We start from the raw sequence: 18,719 nt of genomic DNA on the forward strand, positions 1-18,719 counted from the left end.
ACCCATAAATCTACAATCAGCAGAGAGATTTCTTTGCAGCTGAAGAATTTACTGTAGAAATAATTTAAAACTAAAAAAAACCCAAAGTAATAAAAAAGCCTCTATTTACAGTTGTTTCCAGGTGAGTCTAACCACAGACTTTTTTTTCCTCCTTCCCCCTCCAAACAAGTAAGAATAAAAGGTATGCGTAATTATAGACCTCCTGTCTCCTAGGTAGTCTCTAGTGCTTTCTTTTGCTAGGCTTAGATACGTTTTATTCTAGTAGATCCTTTTTTAAAATAGCATTTGACAGCTGATGAAGTATTTTAGATGCCAATAGTCAGCTCTCAGAATCAAGTAACATTCTGTGTTCCTCTCTCTCCCCAGTCTGTTTCCCATCTTTGCTCACTGTAGTGCTTCCTTGTGATGTGAAAGGGGAATACTTCTTGACTTCCTTCTGTTCCTTCTAAAGCAGGAACCAAGTGAGAAAAAGGCACCATTGGATATGTCTCTGTTCCTCAAGCTGCAGAAACGGGTTACAGAGCTGGAGCAAGAAAAGCAATCCCTGCAGGATGAACTGGACCGAAAGGAAGAACAGGCTCTCCGTGCTAAAGCTAAGGTGGACTCCTAGCTGATCAAATGCTAATGCCAGAGTATCCCTTCTTGTGAAATAGCAGCTGTATGAATGCTGACTGGCTTGTACTAAATCCTTATCTTCCTCTAGTTCTTGCTTTATCTAACAGCAAGTTTTATCTCTGGTGCTTAGTACTAGGGATTGGTTATTTAGTTTTCCAAGGTCCTTGAGATCCTCTAATGAAAGTTAATGGGAATAAAAAGTACTTGGGATTTTGCTAAAAAAAAAAAAAAAAGCCTGTTTTTATTAAGGAATAGCAATATAGAAATCTACTTAAATGATGAGGAGAGTGAGTAATTGTTCATTTTAGGAAGAGTAAGATGTGTTTCAACCATGATGCAGAACCAAAGCGCTGGGATTAGACACGTTTAGCAGATTTTATTTGAAATTCTCCTCTGATTTGGTCTCCTTAAGTACTTATAAAAATATGAAACCAGTTTTGGCAGTTTCTTATTACTCTTCCACCAGTGAATTTCTTGAGCATCCTGGGATTCATCCTGCTCTGTTTCATTACCAGTGACAGTAGTGTGATTCTTTGAATGATTTTATTTATATTAACTAATTATGTGCCATAAACTCATAAGTAAATGAAAGGAGACAATGCCAATATTCAAACTAAAGCACTCAGCAGTACCGGAATGAGTGTTTTCCAGTTTTATAGGAAAATAATTTCAGTTCCCTTTCCTTTTCCCACCTCAACTAAATTAAAGAATAGAAGGGATTGGATTTTTATTTTTCACACTTGTCTGTATTCTTTCATAGGAGGAGGAAAGACCTCCAATAAGAGGTGCAGAGTTGGAGTATGAGTCGCTCAAGGTAATTCTAAAAAAGGAGGTTTCTATTATTTTCTAGAGAGAATATTGCCACCAATTGTATATGCTGGCATAGAAAACTACATCAGCCCTCCTGTTTTAGAGTATTAGATGGAGAAACTAGAACAAAAATTCCCCAGCAATCATTTTATTGTAGGATTGCCCTTTCTGAGGTGTAGAATGTGTAGCTGGGGCTGCAGAACAAAAAGATCCCCTAAAACAGGAGGAGTTCTCTGTTGAAACACATAGTACAGCTTGCAAGTTAATTTGAGAAAAAATACAGTAATAAATGTAGCCCTCTTTTCTAAACACATTATTTAAATTAATGCATACCTTAGAGCACTAAAACTAGAAGTATCTCCTAATATCACTGAATGATGCAGAACCTTCTTAGCCTGCTGACCACTACTTGTTGTGAACTTTATTTTTTTGTTAAGGGGAGAAAAAGAGGAAAAATGATAGGTAAGTCTTTTCCCATCAAATCTGTATGAAACATGTATATTTGTTATGATTTTGCACTTCAGACAAAAGGTTAGCCCTATTAGTGAAATCCTCCCTGGCACTATTCACTGTAGTTAAGAGGCCAGGGATACGGGAGAGGTTGGTTGATTTGTTGCAGTTACTCATGTTTTTTACCATTCCTATCCATAGTTTTGTACCTGTGGTTTATAGGGATGTTGGAAGTCTGCTGGGTGATGGAATTGTCCCTATTTCTTGCAGCGTCAAGAACTTGAATCTGAGAATAAAAAACTGAAGAACGAGTTGAATGAGCTGCAGAAGGCCCTCACAGAGACGCGATCTCCAGAGGTAACTGCTCCGGGTGCCCCTGCTTATAGAGTCCTCCTGGATCAGCTGACTTCAGTAAGTGAAGAGCTTGAAGTACGCAAGGAGGAAGTCCTCATCCTCAGGTCTCAGCTTGTTAGCCAGAAAGAGGCTATCCAACCTAAGGTAAATAATAGTCAGCAGATGCACTGTGTAGTAAAGTTACATTGCATCACTGACATGCTTTATTTAATTTAACAACATGCTTGAAAAGGCAGAAAAAAATGGTCTGGGTTTGAAAGCCTTTCTAAGTGTAATCCGTTGATCCATTATTAGTGCACAAATTGCGGCAGTCTGAATTGGGAGATTCTATTAATAAACCAGTTTTGGGTTTGTCTACCAGCATGCATGTAAAGATAGCGTACTCATCACACCAGGCTGGCAGATACCAATGGTCTGGCCAGGATCTCCCCAGATTCCTTTAACAATGCAGAAATAATTCTCATTTGGAACAGCATCATTTCTCTAGTGAGTCTGTAGTTTGACAGGACAACTGTTCTCAGGAATTCTTTTTAATTAGTAGTTCAGTAGGAGGTACAAGGAACCATTTCTTCTGATTCTATGCAGGGTCACAGATGATTACAAATCAGTAACATTTCATAAAGATGAGGTACGAAGATATATAAATTCCATATTATTGCCCGATAGGTGCTATGTGGTTTTGGTGAGAAGAGTAGATTACAACCACTGAAATGCAAAAAAAGCTCTAACTCTGATGAGAAACTTGGGGAAGTCATAGCTATGAAAGTAAGAGTCATTCAACCTGAAAAGGTGTCATGTAAATCTAGGAAGTAGTCATTTCCACCAAACTATCTAGTCTTTCATAACCGCAGCAAGGAATGAACCGATATGTCATCTTTCTTCGCTACTGCAAAGTTATGTTTATATTTGTCCTAAATAAATTGAAAGTCTGTGATGCATGTCTTGTTTTAAATGATTAATTATAAAGAAAACAAACCTCATTTTTCTGTAATATTAAGAACATTGTAAAGAAATACTTGAATAGTAAATCCTTGAATAACTTACTCTCCGCAATGGTGGGATACAAGTCCTGTTTTTACAGCGGTTATGAGTCTGAGGGAAATATGAAGGTGACCTGTGGGATGGCTAGCAGCCAGTTTGCAGATAGCTTCTGCTTGTTAGGTTGGACAGCTGCAGCACAGACGGATTCTTTTTAATGATTTGTTTTTCTTCTTTCTTGCCTACCAATTTGATTGCCAGGAGGATAAGGTACACATTTTCTTCTACAGTTATAAACCAGAACTCTTAAATGCTAACAAAACCCCTCAACAATACTCGTGCTATCATTTCCCTGCCTCTCATAAATAACCTACATGTATTTGAAGTTGTTCTTGCACTTTACTTTGCTGTTAGTGAAAAACCTTTCTTATTTTCCTATGTCCCCCATGTCCCCGTCTTCCCGCTCCTGGCAAGGGAACAAGTTACTTCAAACAAGCAGATTTAACAGTTTTGAACTGTTGGTTTATGGTAACCTGAACATGAAAGGAAAGATTCAGAAATTGGTCTAGTCAGCTCAATCAATGTTTCTTGCCAAGTGTGTTAGAAGAGTAAGAGCAGCACTGTTATTGAGGAATCAGATCTCTGTTAACTTGCAAAATCCATAAATTTCAAGGAAAAAAAGTCTGGTATGAAGAACTACTTTATAGTGTTCTGTTATCCTCGTCATGCAACAATCAGTCAGGACTCACGTGATCTGTAGATATTAGATAGGAATTGCTGAATGTTTGATTAGAAAATGTAGTTGAACACATAGTATTTAGGAGTATTAGAAACTGAGCTGATTCTAAATGAAGGCTGTTACTTCAAGTATTACAACTACAGCAGGTAGAGTATTCTTGAAGATATAAGAGTAATTACCATTTCTTTCCATCAGCACAAAAATACTAAATATGTTCAGACTGCTAAAGCTTGATAGATTGGCAAATGAGATACAGTAGTTTTATTGTCTAAGAAAACAATGGTTGAAAAATCACAAAGATCTCATAAGGATGTTGGGAATAATTATTTGAGGAGCTTATATATTTTATTGGTTTTCATATTAGATAACATGAATCATATTAGGCATAGAGACTTAGGCCAGAAAATTTATGTCCGCAAAATTGTTATTGTAAATACTTTGCAAAAATTTACTCAGGAAAATAGCATTTGATTGTTTTGAAAGTCAAACAGAAAAGTCAGAATTCCTTCTCATATGTTCATGAGAGTCCTGTGGTTCCACTGTAATTATCCACAGCAGTGAGTCAGATCAGACTGGCTGAGGTGACTGTAAACATCTGTTAAGTATTTCAAGTTTTACTGAAGAAAAAGCAGAAGTGCCATAGTAAACATTCAAAACTGAAACAAAATGGTATTATGATGATATCTAACATATAATTTACAACGGCTTGAGATTTTTTTCCTGCTTTGCCAGACTACTTAAAATATATGAAGTGAGGAATGGACCTTATTTGTGAGATTTGAAAGAATACATGTAATGCTGTGTTTAAGATATTAACAGAATTAAGCTTGCAGAATTATGCTTCTTCAGTTTCAGTATTAGCAGCCGTTCCTTGTAATTTGAAATAAAATGCAAATTCATAATTTCATTAAATTAATTTTGTTCCTTTTACGTGATGAACAAATGAAAAGAGATAAGCACATGTCCCTGCTTATTAGACAGACTGATATTTGACCATGTTGCATGCATTCATTTTAAAAGATACACCGAATAGACATAGAAATTATGGACCGACCTCCTGCTCAGGTACCCACACTAATTTTAATGTGGCTACTCAAGGATTAGTGTTCCATGTGGGTAAACTGACGAAAACATGGATTGAAAGAACAATTACATTGTTAAATTTACCCTGGAAATCATCATTCTTTTTCCAGAATACCATGACAGATTCTACAATCCTCTTGGAGGATGTACAAAAGATGAAAGACAAAGGAGAAATAGCACAGGCTTATATTGGACTGAAGGAAACAAACAGGTACAAGCTCTCTTTCTTTAATCTACGATCAGTTGGGGTCTGCTGTGACACACTGCGTATATCATATTCAGTAAGTCGCATCCATGTAAGTCTAGGTACTTAGAGAACACTTGTAGTCGGGGTTAAAATTTGATTAGTAAAATTGCAGTATGCAATACTTGAAAGGATTAGGAACCAATGGAGAAATGCAAAATCAAGCTTCCTGGATTTACATCTTCTGAGCCTTTAATTGCTACATTGTTCAAACTGGGTGCCATTCCCCATGTTGGTTTTTTACCTTTTGTCCAGTAGTTGTCACAATAGTCTGTCATAATACATTTATTGTAACAGCATGAAATGCTGTAACCACTTGGGCTAACACCGAGAACTGAATTTCATCATTAAGAAGAAATACGTATAAACAAGAGAAGTAATTTGCTAAGTTGTTTTACAGCACTGTTTGTTTCTCTTTTATAGTAACTGTGATTTTGCGTGTAATGTCCTTAACATGTCATCTCATCACCATCATGTATCTCTCTTGTATTTTTTTTAAACACTTTTCTTGAAAGGCAATCTCCCCAGGACTGTCATATGATGAATGAGGACGGAGAACTTTGGCTGGTTTATGAAGGGTTAAAACAAGCCAACAGGTTACCAGACTTCTCAGAATGGTTTTCTTCTTCATTTGCACCTTCTTTTCTAGCTAACTGTGCCCCTTGCTACGGGTTTGCCTTATCTACAGTATTTCTATTGCTTTAACAGTTAGAAAAAAAATTCATCACCAATTAAAAGAGTTTCTTCAAACTTAGTCCCCAAACCTTTCTACTTGTCAAGTTATATCATTTCAAAAGTTAGGATGGCGGCAACAGCTAATACATAATTCATAAGAATACTTGCACAAAAAGAGACAGTAAAATACCAGAAGCTCCATAACTGGAAACAATTTGTAGCTATGTATTATTTGTCTGCCTTTATGTTGGATATCAAAATTAATGTCCCTTGCAGTTTTCCAGCCTAAAGAAGTACAATCATTTTAGTAATTACAAAAATATTGTTTGAATAGCTTCAGCATACTCTGAACTTTCAAATAGTTATAGGTCTTGATCTCCTTGTTGTGACTCAAGTTCAGTAAATTGAACATTCTTCTTCCATGTCTCTCCGTGCCAGATTCAAAATGTAAGACAAAAAATAACGACAAACCAAAGTAATCTTTAGTTCATTGTGGCGCTGTTCAAGGCTCAGTGCGATCGCTGCAATCTCTGCAAAGACTGCATGCTGGTCATGTCGTGGGCGAGATTTGCCTTGTTAGGAATGCAGTTCTGGCTCTGTCTGCACGTCTGGGCCCCGTATCCGTCCTTGTGTCCCAGACTTCCAAAATGGTGCCTAGTCCTGCACTAATTCGATAGATCAGGAGTGCTGATCTTTTTCAATATACACATTGGGTAGCAGTAACTACAGAAGGACATATTTTGCAATGAATGCTACTAACTCAAGTCTTTCCTTTCCTTGTGCTAACAAATTCTACACCTAACGTTGTTTTGTAAGCCTGCGAAGATCTAACTTGGACCAAGTCTTCTGCAGAGCAGGGTGTGAGAGTGTTTGCTCTGTGCCTCTTGTTTCTTGTCCTAGCACTGTGCAGACAAGAAGCTTTATATTAAATGGCAGAGCAACGCAGGTAAATGACTATTTGCCCTTGCGTGCTTGATCAGTCTAGTTACTAATAATTGTGCCTGCCTTATGCATATTTAAACCCTGAAAGATTGTCTAATTGAACACTAGTAATCACTAGTAATGTTATTTCCTGTGTGTGTATGTACGAAATGATGAGTCAGAGCACTTGGATGGTGCCTTGCAAGCAGGAGTAGATCCCCACAGCACTGCTCGGCAGGAGGCTGGTATGTGTTATCCCCATTTCACATGAGAAGAATTTGAGACATGATGTGCCCAAGGGAAAAAAGCGAGTCAGTGATGAGGATAAAATACTGCTCCCAGATCCCAGTCCTGAGTTTGGTTCTGTTGTTCACCTTTCCTGCACTAATGACAACCCTCTGCAAAATGCTGGGTTTAATGTAAAAATATGTGCATTTGCAATTAAATGGTTTCTGACTGAATAGAATTAACTATAGAAAGATTTTCCTTTGTTGATATTGCAGAGTTCTAGCTTAAGCGAACACAGTGTCGTCTTCATCTTACAGTTTGTTTGATTTGGTTGGAAGAAAAACCTCTTTAAAGCCCCTTTAAAAGCAGTGACAATCTGTGAAGACTTAGCAATACATTTATTGCTACATGTTCTCAGTGGCACCATACACAGTATGTGTTCAATCACAAAGGAAATGCAAAGCAGTGTCACAATTAGTTTCTCTCCACTTTTTGATCATGCAAGCTTAATTTAATTAGAAGGCATACTGAAGGGTTTAAAGAGTACTCTGCCTTTTTCATTTTCCTTTGCAAGCCATGGCTAATTGTTCCTGAGCAGCAGCTAAAGCTTTACACTCCCTCTGAGAATTGGGGATGTAACTTTCGAAGTGTGTTCACGCAACTGTTGCTCAACTTCTTTAGGCTGCTGGAGTCTCAGCTTCAGTCGCAGAAGAAGAGCCACGAGAATGAACTGGAATCACTGCGAGGTGAGATCCAAAGTCTGAAGGAGGAAAACAATCGCCAGCAGCAGCTCCTAGCACAGAATCTGCAGCTCCCTCCGGAGGCCCGCATCGAAGCCAGTCTACAGCATGAGATCACCCGGCTGACTAATGAGAACTTGGTAAGGGAAATGATCCTGTAGAAGCAGACCGGGGACTTACAGACTTGCTGTGCCTGTAACTTGTTATCAGTTTTCAGATGGCAACCTCCTGCAAAAAATTGCATGAGTGCGGTATTTTCTTTGTAGGTAAGCTAATGGGAGAGACTTAGGATTGCTGGTGAAGTAATAACGTTTCAGGGAATTTGTTCAAAGTTTGTGATATGGAGAAAGCTCGTGGATCCCAGCTTTCAACTGACGAGCTTAATCATCACTAAATAGAGTGATTGATATCCAGGGAACTCATAAAAACATCAGTGCCAAGTAGTGGTGTTTCCTCTGTAAAATATTAGTTTGCTTATTTTGTTGAAAAACTCTGATGTAGTTCCTCCATTACTTTATGCACTTTTCTTCCCATTTCCCTCCTCCCTACACAGATAATCTGCTGTGTTATGAGCTCCAGCTATTCAGTATGTTTTGAAGAAAGAAATAGTTCCAGAAAAAGAAACTTGGTTAGAAGTCACTTAGCTAATAATTGCTATTCCTTGTTTACTGCACAATGTATTTGTGTGAAGGAAAGATCGGGTGAAGCTCCTTACCTTTCCCTGCAAAGGACTGTGTTCATCATATGCAGGCTAGTTCATTTCTGGGGAAATTTCCCCATGTTGGAATATTGTCAGCTTATCACTGTTTATTGGTAAAGGGAACCATGCAACTTCAGGAAGAAAAATCTGAGCTCCGAGTGTCACTGCTTCCTCTAAACAAGCCAAGGTGCAGTCTTCGCTGCTTATGTATGCTATGGAAGTTATCATTGTCGGGCTCTTGTCTTAGTACCACAGGTTTTGAGGAAAGCATCAGAAAATTCAGCTAATAGATGTTGGAAAACTGATTTAAAGTATATTATACGTTTGCCTCGGCAGCAGTTGTCTCCCACCAGCAAAGGTAAATGGTGAATGTTTCCGTCTCTGACGGCTCCCTCTTGCTGCTTAGTCATATGTTATGATTTTTAGCCTTTTTTCCCCCCCAAGAGATCTACCCATCACATTCTGTGTTCCCAAGACAACACACAGTCATGTAATTACGCCCCAGAGGAGTTCTCTTTATTTTCAAATGCAGTGAATGTAATTTTACTTATTAAATACACACTCATTCCTTAGTATTTCACTTCTGAAGTTTGAGTATTGCAAGTTCACTCCAAGTCAGGTATATGCTTCTCTTCCACTCCTAGCCCTAGAGTGGAAATAACATACAGATGTGATATTAGAATTGCAGTATTCACTGCAATCCCATCTTGATTAGCATAAGAAAATGTCCTGTCCAAGTTCTCACAAAGGTTATATTCCAGACTTTCACAGTATTAGTACTGCCCTTTTTTAAAAGATCTGACTGTTCTGCAACTCATCTACATCAGCTTCTCTCTGGGAGAGGCTGGCATGAACACCACAACTAAGGACTAGGCTACCTAAAAATTAGATATTCTTGATCTTGTTTTAATCTGATTTAATTTATATAGTGCTTACTGAAGAGAAGTGTCTCTCAAAGGGAAGGGAAAAACAATCCTGTACCTATTTTTGCAGTTTTATGAGGAATTGTATGCAGATGATCCCAAGAAGTATCAATCGTACCGGATTTCACTTTACAAACGGATGATTGTATGTAGATCACGTGAATCCTGTTTCTCTGTTGTCTCGTTCGCTGTTTCTGGAGCACTAATGACAAGCAGGCTGCCTCCCTTTCTCCCTTTCAAAGGAAATCCCCTGCAGAGAGCTTCACGATGCCAGTTACTTCCCTCACTGCTTTTTTTGTTAGTCTTAGTGTCCTCTGTGTAATCTGCGTCTCTTTTTGATGCACATTTTGTTACTAATATAAGTCATGCACTGTGAGCAAAGCAGTTTCTTTCTGAATACTACTTAATACTGCCCTGAAAAAGAGGTACATGATGCAAAAGATGCTCAGTTTTCAGAACCACTCCATGCTTTAAAACTTGGATACATTTAAATTCAGTTCAGCAAAATAGAGGTCTGATCATACAGATGCTTATCAAGGTGAATCATGCCTGCATTCCAGTCATAGCCTGGATTTGATCATAGCTCTCTTTACAGTGCTGACATCTGGAATGAATAAATCTATCAGAATTGAAATACATAACCTTTTAATATTTTTCAGAAATGCAAAATACGAAGGATGAAATTGGAAAGAATATTTCCATAATAATTTTAAATAACAAATTGAGATAGCACCATACGCAAGCTTGAAAGAATATAATTTATGAGATTCCAAATCTTAATGACATGTGAAATCTGTTCAATTTGTTTAGAGGAACCATAGAAGGAACTTTATTCCTCCTCACGTATTTGTTGTTCAGAAATCAGATCCCTTCACTGATACATTCAAAACAGTCTGTTGGATTTACATGTATTTTTAAATTAATTTCAGGAGAAATTGTTATATCTGACAATAAGTATACTGTGTTATTAGCAGGATTTCTGTTGTAAAATTGAACACTTCTTTGAACGTGAAGCATGGCCTTGATTCTGTTCTTTCGACAGGCCTAATTATCTTACAGCTCAGGTATATTATATTAGGTTGTAAACTCTTTACTACATGATTAAGAGCAATTTCATGCTTAATTCTAAGTTGTTACCAATGCTGCACTAATATTTTTCAATACTTTAGGAGAGGTGTAGTCTCCCAGATGATGCTTTTGGTGCAAGGAGCTCATGGTCCCTTACATGCCATGAAGAATCACACTTACAAAAGAGCATTTTTCTTTGAAGCTGCTTTCAAACCCTTAACCTGGAATGGCTTTCAGGTTTTTTGAGCTTGAGGTTTTGCTTCTGTTAGAAAGATTTCCCCTTTTTTGATTACGTGATTATTTTATGAATGCACTACCATAGGTCACAGAATTATTTAAAGACAGATTTCTGGGCAGTGTTCCTTTGAAAGAAAAATACAGGTTTATTGCAAGAGTAGGACTTTTAGGTGCTAGGTGTGGTTCAGTAACAGAACAAAAACATGTGAGACCCCAGTTTCAGTCTAAGGAAATGTGATGACAGCAAGCAATAGAGAAATGGCAGAACATCACAAGAAATGTGTGTTTGGATGTTTGATTTTGGTAAATTTGAGTGCAAGTTACGGTCTTCCTGCAGATCTCTCTCGTATAGTCTTGTAAAATGGATAGGTCTGAATAATGAGTCAGTCCTGAAGGCATGAATAAATGATGCAGAAATACAGGCTAGCTGTTAAATAATAAAGAAAATTATTTCCATGAGGCTTTTGGAAGAGCAAGGAGGAAGCATTAGTGAGATGTGTTTGCAGCAAAATGTCTTCTGCCGTAAGAACTGACCTAGTTCTGAGTGTCTGCAGAATATACCTGCCTAAGAGCTTTGCCTTTGTCACGCTGCACATAATAATATTTGCAATACTTGGCTTGTGTTATAGGCAGCGTACCAGCTTGCAAACCTCAGCCAGAGGATGGCACCACTGTTCAGCTTTCCTCACCGCCTTGTAACTCTAACAGCACTGATTTAGTCTCTGTCGCACGTTATGGGATTTTTCTGTTATCTTAATCTTTCTCCCATTTTAATTTACAGGATTTAATGGAGCAGCTTGAAAAGCAAGACAAAACTGTTCGCAAGTTAAAGAAACAGTTGAAAGTGTTTGCTAAGAAGATCGGCGAACTTGAAGGTACTTTTATATTTTGAGAGAAGGATAAAGATTTTGGTTTACTTTTTGTGATCCCGTTGTCATCATATCCATCTGTCTTAGTGGTCAGGAGGGCATGAGGTCTTCAGTAGCATTAGCCTCTGTTAGTTGATTCCAGAACCAGGAGGTATGCTCAGAGTTCTGTGTGTTCCTTTACGAAGCTTTAGAGGATTTGTCATATTTTGAAGCGATGAGTAAAGGAGATTGATGTTTCTCTGAAGGCAGAAACCATTTGAACATAAAGGAATGTTACCTGGGCTGTTTGTGTACTCAAAGACAGTGTCTGTTTTTGTCAAGACAAAAGCAATACTAAATATGAACCAGGCAGAAATAATATACCCAGTTTTCCTTTGTGAATTTCTATATCACAAGAATGCTGAGACTATCTTTCTCCACCTAAGGTTTCCTTTCAGAGCTGCTGGCCAAACTTGAATATGAGAATGCTGAGATATGGTCTAAGCTAATTTTATTTTCATGCACGTCAGAGTGAGTTCCCCTAGGATCTTAGGACGGGTGAGACTGAGAGCTTATTATGTCTCGGCATAAGTAATGTCATCTTAATTGCTAAAAGCAATTAATAATGTTATAAAGTTGAAGTATTAATTTGTTTTTAAATAATCCTGGTCCTAACCTTTCAGAAGCTTTTTATGGTCATCTGCTTTTTCCAGAAACAAGCTTACTGCCTAATGAGTTGTTTTATTGAGTGCTAAGATTGAAATCAGTGACTGTGTAGTCTTCAGTGTTTCAGTGTTTGAAAAGAACAGTGATACCAAGTCAAATCTGGATTAACAGGAGGATATTTTCCTTCAGTTAGTGGCAGCTCTCCTTCAGCTCCAGTTTGGATTTCTGTATTTTGTATCCCATTTGGCAGGTGCACACATTTAGCACACTTACAGGATGTGCAATAGGTTGTAACTGCACACAGCTAGGAGGGTTGTGAGAAGAGGATGTAGTTTTCATGAGATGAAGCCAAGTTCTGCTTTTCAAAAACAAAACATGCAACTGAATCAGGTGGAGTGTAGGTGTTGAAGGTGATACTGTGAGGCAACAAGGTGGATATTTCATACATCCTTTGGAAAGGTGACTCTAAGTTTGTTTTTAAAAAGTCTTTCAATATTGTTTGGTTACTACTGTGGACCTGATGATGGTAGTATTCATACACAATATGGAGTGGGAAAATGTTTCTGAAAAAAATAGTTTTGTCTGTGTTTATTGCCTAATTAACTTAAAAAGGTGTAGTAAGTCTAGCTGGGATGGAGTTAACTTTCTTCACAGCAGCCTGTATGATGCTGTGTGCTGGATTTGTGGCTAAACCAGTGCTGGGAATGCACCAGTGTGTTGGCTGTTGCACACAAGGTAGCTCTTGTTGGGAGGCTGGCTGGGCATCCATCCCCCTGTGGTGGGTCATGAGTGATTGCCTTTGCTTTGCCCCCCCCCCTTTCCTTCATCTATTAAACTGTCTTTATCTCGAGTTTTCTCACTTTTGCCCTTAATATTCTCTCCCCTGTCCTGCTGGAGCCAGTGTGGGTGCTTGGCTGCTGGTCGAGATAAACCTACCACAATAGGCAACAAACATCAAGCTTGAAAAATACTGGCATTTTGCAGAACATTTAACAGTGACCCTTGCAGTATTAATCTGGGATTAAGTGATTAAATGCTATCGCTTCACCTTTGTGCTTTTATATGATAAAATCCAGGAAATCAGCAGTAAGTCTGTGTTAATGGATGCTATTCACAGACTTCCATTCTTCTTCAAAGGAAGAATGCCACCCCGACATACATTTATCAACAAACTATCTTTTTGGTTTTGGGGAGTTTAGTTGACAGGTGTTATCCTGAACCAAAGAAAACATTTCTTAGTTCGATATGCTGGAGTTCTTCCTTATAAATGTCATAGTTTCCTCTGGTATGCATTGGTTTCACTGGAAAATATTATATAAATTTCTTTTCATTTCCCCTCTGAAGTGGGCCAGATGGAGAACATATCACCTGGACAAATCATTGACGAACCTATTCGTCCAGTTAACATTCCACGGAAAGAAAAGGACTTCCAAGGGATGTTAGAATATAAGAAGGAGGATGAACAAAAACTTGTCAAGAATCTTATTTTAGGTAAGCATCTTTCTCATTTGTGGCCTCCTCTGCTCCCACACACTCTGAAAAATGAATGATAAGAACACAGAATTTGCATTATGAAATTAATAACTTATTTTGGTTTTGACAGTGTTCAGTTTATGTAAAATTCCTAAGTGTCTATTGTAATCTAATCATCCTTCCTGATGAGTTTAGTACATACTAATGTGTCTGCATATTTTTAGCAGGCAGTTATGGTTTTTTATTCTGTTCTGATATTTTACTAAGAAAATGGCTCTTCTTAGTTTTCTTCTTAGTTTTCACTGGCCATATATAGATATGTATGTACTATTAACTGGGGAGGTTGTGATTACCTCATATAGCATCTTCCAATGACTCCACACTTAACAAAAAAATGTGTGTTTGTTTTTCCCAAGAGCTGAAACCACGTGGGGTAGCCGTCAACCTGATTCCAGGACTACCAGCGTATATTTTGTTCATGTGTGTACGCCATGCAGATTACCTTAATGATGACCAAAAAGTGCGGTCACTGTTGACTTCCACTATCAATGGCATCAAAAAAGTGTTGAAGGTTAGTTAGCCTGCTTGGTTTAGAAAAATGGTAATTTAAAATTTGCTTTTGATTTTATGCAGAGGAGTGAGGATTTCAGTGAATTGGCTCTGGATTTCTGATCAGTAAACTCCTCCCGCTGAAGTCACAAAAAGTTGTCTTAACAAGCAACAAATCACAGTGATAGCATTTTATCCATATAATACCATAGATGCTTTGAATTAGTGGAAAAAGATCTACCTTCTTTTTATTTTGAATAGTCTTCCTCCTCTGAAGCTATGCCTATAAAGTTTTGGATGTAGTCAAAGTTTGCATAGTGAGTCTTTGTTAATCTTCTCCAGAATGCTTAATTAAAATGTTTCATTTGCAGTTTTGGTTCACAGATTTGCTTCATCCACAGATTACACTGATGATAATATGTTACTGCCTAAAGTCTTTGCAGTGAGTTGGCTAGGAGAGTTTAGGCCAGGGGTATCCTGAAGGCATTATTAAGACATAAACATGCTTTATGCCTCATGGAGTTTCTTAGTTTTTAAATAAGACAGGGGTGCTCAAAAAGCAAGTATTTAATCAAGCTACATGTTTTGAAAAAAATGTTTAGTAAATAATCCTGCAGGAGCTTAGATATTCATAGAAATTTTTGGACATTTCCAAGTGAATAGAGTGCTTGCTATAGAGCTCTAGAAATTTTAATTACTCAGCATATACTAGATTCTGTGTTCTTTGGTGAGGAGGGCTTCTTGTTCTCTGCTCCTCCTGCGGGCTCTGCATCATTCCCATCCTCCCTGTTGGGGTCTTCACAAGAGTCATTGTGCCACAGGATGGGTGTTTTGGGAATACAGTCACATTGCCCTGTGATTTCTGCAGACCCTGTGGGTCTGTAAATAGAAAGATTATATCTGTGGAGGAAATAATATTCTGAACATTCTTGAAAAATATTACAGAAATCAGGGAGGGTGTTTAATGGTATTTTGTGGAAAACCTTGCCTTTCTGATACATTACTGAAATACACAAAGTTTTGCAAAACATCAGAATCTGAGTAGCTACAAGAAAGTAACTACAATTAGGTGTTTAATTGTTTATCTAACATTTTACTATTTTATTCCTCCTACCAGTCTTTGTTGAAATGTGTTTATTTTTATATTCAGAAAAGAGGTGATGACTTCGAAACAGTGTCCTTCTGGCTGTCTAACACGTGCCGATTTTTGCACTGTTTGAAGCAATATAGTGGAGAAGAGGTAAGCAGTGCTCCTACTCTGGTTTCTTTTGCTCTACAATACTATTGAGAGCACTACTCTTTAGCAAATTCCTGTAATATCTCAAAATCTACACTTTTTGGAATGCTGCTGATGACATCAGTGGAAAGCACGGGGAGCTAAGATTTGAAACAGCTTCCCTTTATTGCAGGCTGGGGGCCCAGAGACTAGATGACATTGTGCTCCCAAAAGTGCCAGCTCAGACTAAGTATAAGAATCTGGCTGCTACCATTATGTTGTTTAGTAATGGTTCACTGAGCTTCCTATGAAAAAGGCCATATTAAGCCCTTTAACAATAGTATGGCAGACCACTTTATATGTGGAGGCTGGGGTATGCCTAATTGCTTCTTCAAACTTAACTGGGCTTTTGGCTGTCTATGGCCAGGTGAGAATGCCCATGGTGGAGTGGGAGGGAAGGGTCTTGCCTGTCAGAAAGTTGGCAGAGTTTGTTCCTGTGCCAGATACTTGAAGTTTCAAGTGAAGGAAGCAGATGTTGCACAAATCACAGTTGAAAAGCAAATCCTCACATTAGCCTCAATCGGAAGAACTTCCAAATAAAAGTTTTGAGGGGCTGGGACTATTATTTTAAAAGTAGCATTTGTCAGTTGCATGAAAAAATATAAATACCACATTCTTGTAATATTTTTGTATTCCATTGAAGCATTCATTTCTGTTATTTTGTGAATTCAGGGATTTATGAAGCATAATACACCTCGTCAAAATGAACACTGCCTCACTAATTTTGATTTAGCTGAATACAGACAAGTACTGAGTGACTTGGCTATTCAGATCTACCAACAACTTGTCCGAGTGTTGGAAAACATTCTGCAACCAATGATTGGTAAGGCAAAGTTGAATTCCTTAAACTTCACACTGTAGTACCAAAAGGAAAATTGTGATGCAGGTAATATACTATATCTTGTAGTTCTTGTGGTATTCTGTTTATAGATCACAGTACTACGCTGAACAGGTTGGAGTAGAGGAAAAACTAAACTGGGGGTGGGTCTTCTGGCAGCGACAGAACCTTATTCATGCTTGTCTTAAATCATGCATTTACAGGAAGAAACTGTTAGGACAGTCTGATATTTGTTGCCCTTTCTGTTAGGAAATATCCCATGGAAAAATTAGACTTTAATAAGATGAGAACCCATAATTAAAATGAATATGGAGAAAAATGGTTGGTTGTTATTATGGTCAGCAATTAGCAATGAAATAGCTAGCAGTGATGAAGCTCAGAGAGATTCTCTTCATTAGAAGTACTTTTCATTTGTCTTGTCAAACAGTACTCTCACGCAAATTTTTGTTATGCTTTCTGCTCACCACATGTAGAAGAATGGAACAGCATTTGGTTTGCTGACTCTGCTGCTCATATGACCAGCAGAGGAAAAAAGTATTTTGCTGAGCTAGAGTGGGACCTTGCTTTCAAACACACATACTGGAATCTTTGTGAAAACCCTGTAAGTTTAGATTTTGCAGAACGTAGTGGGACACAGAATTGCTGGAAATCATCGTGAAGTGTGGCTAGCAGAAAGCCCAGCTTGCTCTTTCTGTCTAAATACTAAGTTTTGCTGTCTCCCACAATATGCTTGCCTATCAGCAATTTTCAGTCGTTATAATAATTTTGTCAATCAAATGCAGTTTCAGGAATGCTGGAGCATGAGACTATCCAAGGTGTCTCAGGGGTGAAACCAACAGGGCTGCGGAAGAGAACATCTAGCATTGCCGATGAAGGAACCTACACTTTGGACTCCATTATTCGGCAGCTGAACTCCTTCCATTCCGTGATGTGTCAGCATGGAATGGATCCAGAGCTGATCAAACAGGTTGTCAAGCAGATGTTCTACATCGTTGGGGCCGTAACGCTTAATAATCTTCTACTGCGCAAGGACATGTGCTCATGGAGTAAAGGAATGCAGATAAGGTGGGAGAGCTCATTTTACACTTTTCTTGAATGTGCTGCTGTAAATCTTAGTGAACTCCTGACACTGCTGAACATCATTGTGATGGAATAGCAGATACATTTTGAATATTTATTTTTCTGCACACAAACAGTTGCAGATGCTGTTAAACTGATTTTGTGAGGTTCAGTTAAAAAAGAGCTTGGTTAACTTAGGCAAAATCCAACCTGGATTTCAAGGAAATGTGGTAGAAGCAAAACAAAAATATTTCATCATCAAGTAGGAATCGGAACTGTGGGTGAAATGTTGGTAGTTGCTTTCTCAGCTTTTAGAGAAGAATAGCAAACGTGCCTGCTGCTTTCTTTGTATGCTGGTGGCGCAGCAGATACCTGCTGTGTTCATCCACACTGTAGTTTGCTGCATCCTGCGTAAAGCCTTCTTATTCTATTCCTGCATTTGGCATCAGTTGTCCAATGCATTCTACTGGCATATGCCAGGAAATTTAGCCAAGGCATTCCAGTCCCTCAAGTAACCTTGTGAGAGACTTGCTGTACTTTTGTATCAACACAATCTCATTTGCCTTTCTTCTTATACTTGTCACGTTCCTGCCATCAACAGGAACAGACACAAATTGGAAAAGCTAGTCAGTGGAAGTCTTTGGCCATAATTTCTAACTGTTTTGAAACTCAAAATTTCCTGCCCTAATCAGAAGGAAACAGTACGAAGACAAAATTACAAGAAATGATAAGTGTGAAGGAAAACCACGTAAGGACAAAGAAGAAACACCAGGAAAGAGAAATTGCACATGCTTTTGATTTAGCCATAATCAAGCAGTAATGTCTTGATACTCTTACGTCTTTGAACAGATACAACGTGAGTCAACTGGAAGAATGGCTACGTGATAAAAATTTGATGAATAGTGGGGCTAAAGAAACACTGGAACCCCTCATCCAGGCTGCACAGTTGTTGCAAGTAAAAAAGAAAACGGATGAAGATGCAGAAGCCATTTGTTCAATGTGCAATGCACTGACTACTGCCCAGGTAAGCAAACTCTCGTCATCTGTTCTGCTGTCACTTCTGAGCAGTTTTCTGCTCTGTTGGTGTCTGCTGTGCCTGCCTGCACTGCTGTCGCGCATGGATCCAAGATTTCTTACTTCATTTTGCATTAGTACAAGTAAAACAGATTAAGTTGGAGGCGTAAAGAAAGGACTGGACCTTTTTGAGGTCTGATGTTCAAGATAAGTTTTGAGCAAACGAGATGA

General features: G+C 38.3%; 1 protein-coding gene across 8 annotated transcripts in view; it reads left to right on the plus strand.

Moving 5' to 3' along the window:
- MYO5A (myosin VA) overlaps positions 1 to 18,719 on the plus strand; it is a 103,385-nt gene that overhangs the window by 79,220 nt on the left and 5,446 nt on the right. The window contains exons 26-39 of one of the 8 annotated variants that reach the window (XM_054836821.1): positions 452 to 598; positions 1,376 to 1,429; positions 2,146 to 2,373; positions 5,140 to 5,240; positions 5,789 to 5,869; positions 7,779 to 7,977; positions 9,531 to 9,605; positions 11,547 to 11,640; positions 13,624 to 13,770; positions 14,169 to 14,323; positions 15,452 to 15,541; positions 16,250 to 16,400; positions 17,198 to 17,480; positions 18,324 to 18,498. In XM_054836821.1, the coding sequence (XP_054692796.1) occupies positions 452 to 598; positions 1,376 to 1,429; positions 2,146 to 2,373; positions 5,140 to 5,240; positions 5,789 to 5,869; positions 7,779 to 7,977; positions 9,531 to 9,605; positions 11,547 to 11,640; positions 13,624 to 13,770; positions 14,169 to 14,323; positions 15,452 to 15,541; positions 16,250 to 16,400; positions 17,198 to 17,480; positions 18,324 to 18,498 (1,980 nt within the window). The remainder of the gene's footprint in view (positions 1 to 451; positions 599 to 1,375; positions 1,430 to 2,145; positions 2,374 to 5,139; positions 5,241 to 5,788; positions 5,870 to 7,778; positions 7,978 to 9,530; positions 9,606 to 11,546; positions 11,641 to 13,623; positions 13,771 to 14,168; positions 14,324 to 15,451; positions 15,542 to 16,249; positions 16,401 to 17,197; positions 17,481 to 18,323; positions 18,499 to 18,719) is intronic. The other 7 variants (XM_054836822.1, XM_054836825.1, XM_054836826.1 and 4 more) reach the window with 7 other exon arrangements.

This window comes from Grus americana, chromosome 10 (assembly GCF_028858705.1).
Source record: "Grus americana isolate bGruAme1 chromosome 10, bGruAme1.mat, whole genome shotgun sequence".
NCBI classification, from domain to species: Eukaryota; Metazoa; Chordata; class Aves; order Gruiformes; family Gruidae; genus Grus; species Grus americana.